Genomic DNA, 6847 nt, shown 5'->3' with positions numbered 1-6847 from the left:
TTTCGCTGACAAAAGCTTGAGAGCAAGGGGGTGAAGCTGGCAACTTCCTCTGCTTTTGTTTCAGTCTGTCCTTCCCCAATGCAGCAATGAGAGAAATGAGAATAATAAAGGAGCATATTGAATGTAAACCACTGCACATGTATTTAAACAGTGCTATTGCCAGGCCATTACACCATCATGGGGCAAATTACACCATGCCAAGACAAGGCACTGGGCACAGACATACAGATGCTGCAGCAGGACAGAGCTGCCAGCACAGTATCCACACCCTGGGACATGGACACCGAGACCTCACCATGCCAGACAGCGAACAAAGTCTCCTTAAGCAGACCCTTTAAGTGACATTACAGCTCCGTGAAATTCTGACAGCGCCTGTCATTCTTGTAGTACCATTTCTGTGATTTTCAGTAAACAAAAGCAAGTAGTAATCGTTGGGCAGAAATCCCTGGTCCAAGGTTCTAGCGTGGCTTGTGTACATTTGTGCATGTGTCTGTGTGCTGGGCCAAGGTTTGAAGGAGGAAAGGTGGCTGGAGCATTTTGGTGTCTGTGTTCCTGAGGCCTCTGCCTTGTCGAACTCTTGGAAACAGAAAATCAGTGTAAAAAAACAGTTTTGACGAGTCTTTCATGCACGTAGTTCAAACTTGTCACAGCGATGTCAAAATTCATCAGCTCAGTGAACCTATTACACCTGGAGCAGAGCGGAACAATCCACAGCTCCAGCTAAGGAAGAACAGCCACCCCAGCCCTTTCCAACCACTACTAGGGAATTTCTCTTTCCCTTGTGGGGCACTTCAGAGTGGGGAATGGATGGGAGCCTGGATGCCAGGTGGGAACTCCCCACGGCCGGGGGATGCTCAGCCCCGGCTCCAGGCTGGGGCCAGCCTTGCAGGGAGGCGGAGAGCTCGGAGTCCCCGAGCTGGCGGGGCCATGGCTGCGGGCAGAGCCTGGGGCGGCGGTCCCGGGCCGGGCTCCCCGCAGGCGGCGGGCACAGCGGGGCGCGTCCCGAGGAGGGGGCGCCCGCTTGGGGCCAGGCCGGCGGCGGAGGGGGCGGGCAGCCCCGGCCTCCGCTCCGCCTCGCTGGGCGGGCGGATCCCAGCTCCCGATTTTCGCGGGGGCTGCAGAGGCTTGTCCCGGCCCTGCGCGATCCTGCTTGGCTGACGCCCTCCCCGCCTCCCTCCTCCTCCTCCTCCTCCTTCACCACCCCATGTGCTTCCTGCCGGGCCAAGTTTGCAGAGCGCCGCCGCACGCCGGGCCAGCGGAGCGGAGCCGCAGCGGAGCGGGGTGCACGGCGGCGGGCGCGGCTTCTGCGCGGCGCGGCGGGGCAGGCTCGGCGGAGGGCCGGCTCCGGCCTCGGGGCGTTCTCCCCCGGCCCCGGCGGCCCCTGCCCGCCCGCACCATGCCGCGGCGGCGCGGCTGCCTGCCGCCCCTCCTCTGCACTTTAGCCGCCCTCAGCCTGCCGCTGCTGCTGGCCGCCGAGCCCCGCGCCAAAAGTTGCTCTGAAGTGCGGAGACTCTACGCCGCCAAGGGCTTCAGCCAGAGCGAAGCGCCCAGCCACGAGATCAGCGGTGAGTCGCGGTCGTCGCCGCCGCCTTTGTCCGTGCTCGGCCCGGGCCGGCGGGGTCCCGGCTGCGCGCCCGGCTCTCCCCGGCGCGGCTCCCCCCGCAGCGCGGGGCACGGCGCGGAGCGGGGCGCGCTGCCCGGCTGGGCTCCCGGCACTCGGCTCGGTTCTCCTCCCCGCGGCTCGGTGCCTATCCCGGCGCGGCAGCCCGGAGCCCGGCGCGCTCGGCCCCGCCGTGCCGGGGTAGCGGGCGGGACCGCGCCTGTTGCCGGCTCCGCTCCCCGGCGGTTTGCGCGGCGGCGGGGCGGGCGCTGCCTGCCCTTGGGCTGCCTTTCGCCCCGGCGGCGGGCGGCCCCGTCCCGCCCCAGGTGCCGCTCTCCCGGCGGCCTGCTGGCGAGGGGACGGAGGAGCGGTTTATCTGTTCTTTTCCTTCTTTCTTTCTTTCTTCCCTCCACCTTCGTCCGGAGGTACTTGTGCATCCAGGGGACCGGAGTGCTCACAGCCGGCAGCAGTAGGAAATGGTAGCTAATGTACTCACACCCAAAACATTTTATTCTTTTTGTTTCATCCTTCATCTCCCTCCCAGGGCCGCTGCTTTTATTTCCCCTTCTGAATGACCTACTGGACCGCATTCTCCGCGGAACAAAGGAAGTGCCTTTTTAGCTGGAATCCTCGGAGACCACCAAGGACTCCAGCTCATGCACTGCAATTTTGCACTACTTTCAACAATAACAAAAATGCATGACTGAATGGCTCAAAAATGTGGAGTGTTAGAGGCATTCATTTCAGTCTAGGACACTGTCACAACACAGACAGACCCCGAGTAAATACCTTTAGATGGCTAAGATAGAAGCTGGGGGTAATCTTTACCATTGGTGTGCCCTCCAGATATGCATACATTATCCTTTTCACCGACAAAACTAAAATGATTTCAGTCGGTTGTGCTTTTATATGGTCAGACTAATGATATACGCTTAGCCTACATCTGTTTGAATAAAATTGCTGGTCCGTTTACTTCCCCAAGAAATATTTTAATGAGAAACGTCTGACTGGTTGCAGTTAAAATACTCTCTCCTCTTTACCCTCCCTGCTTCGTAAAATGGTCTCTAATAAATAGGCTTGGATTTGATTTGGGTCCAGCCCTCCTCGGTGTAGGATTAGCACGTGAACAGGATTCCTCCTATGTCTGGAAGGTTTGACCCAGTCCTTATTTCATATATTGTTGTTCAAAATGACTTGGTGGGCTTTGGAGGATCTTGGGAGTAGGTCATGATGACAGGGCTTCCATTTGAGGCTTTAAAGCAGTTGTTGGTTTGACCCTGTGCTTTTGAAATGAGGGGTCAGAGAAATGTGATGAGCAAGGTAAGATTATTTGACAAAAGGAGGGCTTTCCGCAATGACACGCTGAAAATACTGGCTGGGTTATGTTGCTGTTCCAGGGGTGCGGGGAGTCTGTCTGGCCTCGCTTGGAAAGCAACAGGTCTTGCAAACTTATGTTTTAAATGTCATCCTGCTCTGCAGGGTGTTTTGGAGAGGATGGTGGCAGTCTTTAAAGGAGATGCCCTGTGTATAGCTTTAAAGTGTGGTGTACCTCAAGTGTGACTGCACTTAAAATTAAACCTGGAGTGGGGTGCTACACCTACTGCAGTTTCACATTCCCCTGGCAAATGCACGTGGTTTTGGTGTGTGTGTCACTGTTTGTAGGCTCTGGATCCCCTCTTGTGCTGCTCAGTTGGTATATGGAGATGGGAACCGCTTGTCCCACTCCTGGTTTTTAACTTTCTGAGTGTGTGCTGCTTCACCTGCCAGTGGCTTTGCAGGGTCAACACAGAGAACAGTGTGCTGTGAGCTGGGTGGGAAATGCCACCCGTGATAACGCTGGAGGCTGAAGTCTGACACCAGGGTGAAAAGTCTGTGGTGTGTATTGTGTCTCAAAACATGAGTCACTTGCCAAACCTTTGATTTCAGTTGGTGTTTCAGGTGATAGCAGAGTGTTGTCCTTCAGCTGGGTGAGTGAATTGGGAAGGCAGTTGCCTGGGAGCCTGGCTAATCAGTGGGAACGAGATAAACATGTGTGGGAAAGAGCTGTGTGTTTGGAAGAGTATCCCACTGGGCTGATGGTGGCAACTGGTGATTTCTGCTTGGTAGTACCTCTCTGCTCGCCAGAGGGTTCAGCAGGCTTTGATGATGATGGGATAATGTAGGAAATGTGGTTATTACTGGCATGAACTCAGGTCCGAAGTCCATCAAATACTTCTTTGGATTTTTGTACCAGTTTGGTGGATTGTGCTTTTTTCTCCCACTCTCTTACAGAATTGCTTTAGATCACAGTGTACAGACAGAAACTTCCTAGCGCCTTTCCAAAAAGGTGTCCTGAAAGCTGTGGTAAATCAGTTTCTGTAAGTGTAGTGACTTCCTTGCAGTCCGAGCAGGGATTAACGATCGTACAAAATGCTTTGTGGAAGGGAAGCAGCGCGGCAGCGTGGGCAGCTGTGCCCCTGCACCGGCTGGGAGGCAGCAAGTGAAGCTCACCCTCACTGCACGGACATGGGGGCTGTTTGGGGGATTAGCAGCATCTCATGAGGATTTTTTTGCCACATTCATGTTCTTCTGGAGCACTAGATGTGTCCAGCTTTTTTTTTTTTCTCTTTCAGGGAAATGCCTATTCAAGCAATCTTTTTATCTCTATCACTACTATTTCAGTTACATTTTAAAAGGCTGTTCCTTGTCCATAATTACCCAGGAGCTCAATATAATATTTGTTTTGGACAAGTTTAGGACCTAATTAGAGTACGCATAAATGGGCGATGATACCTTGCTGAAGTACATAAGCATTTCTGAAAAGCGCGCAGCTGATCAACTCATTGCTTGCTTGGTAAGAGGTATATAATGTGTTATTTGTACTTGCATGTTAACTTGGTGTTAGAGGTGTAAAGAGATACTGCTCCTGTAAATCTGCGTAGAAGCTGTTTGTAAGTCGTAGTCCTTCAGTACTGCCTTGTATTTGAGTGATCTCTAATAGCTTCTGCACCTATAGCCCTGTGATGTAAATGTTGCAAAGCACATGGCAATGGTGAGATGCAATCTTGCTGCTGTTGCTGGAGAGATCAGTGCTTGCGTAGAGCTGATGTAGAGGGTTTGTGAAACTTGACTCTTGATAATGCCTAGATAGTAGGTGGATTGGGAAGAGCACCAGCCTGTAACTGGTTTTAAGATTACTTTAAAAGTTTCCTAAGGAAAGGGCACATCTGGGGAAGGTCTCGGTGCTACAGCCTGTAGCGACTCACTTTGTTCAAAAGCTACCTGGGAAGTGTTGTTCCTTATTGAACCCCCAGGTGTCTCAGGGCTGTGGTGGTGATGGAGCAGGACTCCCTGGGAGTGACCATCTGCAGGGGCCACTTACACTGGTTGGCCTGGTGTGGCTGCAGAAGGAAATGCAAAGTGATCGAGTGTCAGTTGCATGTGGAGACCCACAGTAGGTGGCTGTGATTTAAAAACAAAATACCCCAACGTTTCTTTCAAGAGGCTTCTTCTTGCCCTCAGGTGTTAAATGGATGGAAATTCCTTCCCTTTTCCTGCTAATTGGAAGAAATAGATGTTTCTTTTCCTGGATTGAAAAGGTGTGTGTGGGGGGGAACCCAGACTTGCCTATTTGTGGAAAGCATTATTAACCTGTGAATTTCCTGCAGAAGTGTATATACCTGACTGTGACTGGCACTGCTCTCCTGATTTTGTGGTGGTATGGGGACAGGCTTGAGGGAAAGTTCCCCTGTTGGGGAGCACAGAGCGGGCCTGGAGCCTTTGCAGGGAGCTGGGTGCAAGCACTCTGTGTTCAGTCTTAGTAAAGATGCTCGCTGTAATCTTTGTATTTAAACCAATAGCTACATTTATTTGTCAGGAGCTATGAAGAATGATTATTTCACCATGACAGGGGAAATCGCTTGGCCCTTGATTTTGGACTAATGGGATTTTGCCCAAAGTAACTTTGTTTGTGTGCCCTGATGTCCTGCTGCTCACTCGTCTCAGTCATGTTGATGGTTGCCAGCTGGGTGCCGTCACCAATGCATCACCCAGGTGTGCCACCTGGGTTGGTTGGGAAGGCTGCCTTGTTGGCACTGCTGGTTTACATATAAACTTCAGCAAATGCTTTCTCAGTTTTTCATGTGCTGCTCTTCCGTGCGGCCTGTTCCAACTGAGAAATGGTTTCTGGATCTCGTCCAGGTCTGTGTTACTTGTGTTGTCTGGCACTGCTGAGCCTGTTGCAGTCCGTTTGCACAAGACAGCTCCTGGGATTTCGGGGATGTGAGAAGTACCAGATAATGCCTGGTACTCCTCGCCAGTTGTTTCAAGGTGTGTAGCTACCTGGCCACCAGCTGCAGCTGTTTGCAGTGGCTCTTGTCCAGCGAAGGCAGTGGTCCTTGGTGGGCACGGTGGTTGACCACCCGCGGGTGGGGAATTGACCATCAGAGAACATCCTTGTGGCAAACGCAAGTGCTGACATGGAAAAGTAAATGAGAGAATCGCTTGAAGTATTTTTAGCTGCTTCTAATGTCATTTAGCAACTGGAAACAGCGGGAGGGGGGAGCTGGCAGGGTGCAAGTCACCCGCAGAGCATCATCGAGCAGCCGGGTGGCCGGCGCTGGTGGCCGGCTGGCTTGGTGAATGTTGGTGAGACCCGGTGGTGGCTCCTGACTGACTGACGGCTCTGGCCGCTGCTTGCCTGGGACTCTGCTTTCTCCCTGTAAACCTGCAGCGCGGGGTTTTGTTCGACTGCAGCAGTGTGCCGTGTCTTAGCAGCCGGCAGCGTGAAGCATGTGGTTAGCAGCAACTGCTCGCAGTGGTCCGGGCTGAGTGGGAGTATCATTTTCCTTGGCAGACACTTCATAGAAAGTTCTGTTTTTTCTGCCAGAATAAGCAGTCATTACATTCCATGCAATTCATAGTCAAATTATTATCTATTGTTAAAATTGCCTTAATTATCAGATGTTTCCTTAGACATGTAGCTGTTTTTTAAAAGGCTGAATTGAAGTGTGTACATTGTGCAGAAGGCCAGAGCTGCACAATGTTTTCAGTACTGTTTTGTAGTTTCAGGGAGATTTTCTGTGGCTTTCATATGTCAACAGGCTTTTTATTCTCACTGAAATGGCACCGGAGCAAGGCCAGCGTGGCAGCGAGGCGCTGGGTTTGCCTCGGGTCTCTGCCTCTCCCTTCAGCTGTGGTATTTATCCTTGGTACTGGTGGACCTGTGAGGTTCAGGCTGAAGCATCACAGCTGCATGGGAGCAGGAGG

General features: G+C 52.6%; 1 protein-coding gene across 1 annotated transcript in view; it reads left to right on the top strand.

Annotated features, from left to right (window-relative positions):
- Positions 1-1204: 1204 nt before the first annotated feature.
- The window catches only part of GPC4 (glypican 4), a gene marked incomplete at its 5' end in the record, with an annotated part of 65203 nt that continues 59560 nt past the window's right edge, over positions 1205-6847 (top strand). The window contains one exon of the mRNA XM_082062173.1: positions 1205-1565. Within this exon, the coding sequence (XP_081918299.1) occupies positions 1205-1565 (361 nt within the window). The remainder of the gene's footprint in view (positions 1566-6847) is intronic.

This window comes from Streptopelia decaocto, assembly GCF_964273445.1.
Source record: "Streptopelia decaocto genome assembly, chromosome: 10".
NCBI classification, from domain to species: Eukaryota; Metazoa; Chordata; class Aves; order Columbiformes; family Columbidae; genus Streptopelia; species Streptopelia decaocto.
This window is presented reverse-complemented; position numbering and strand designations above follow the sequence as displayed.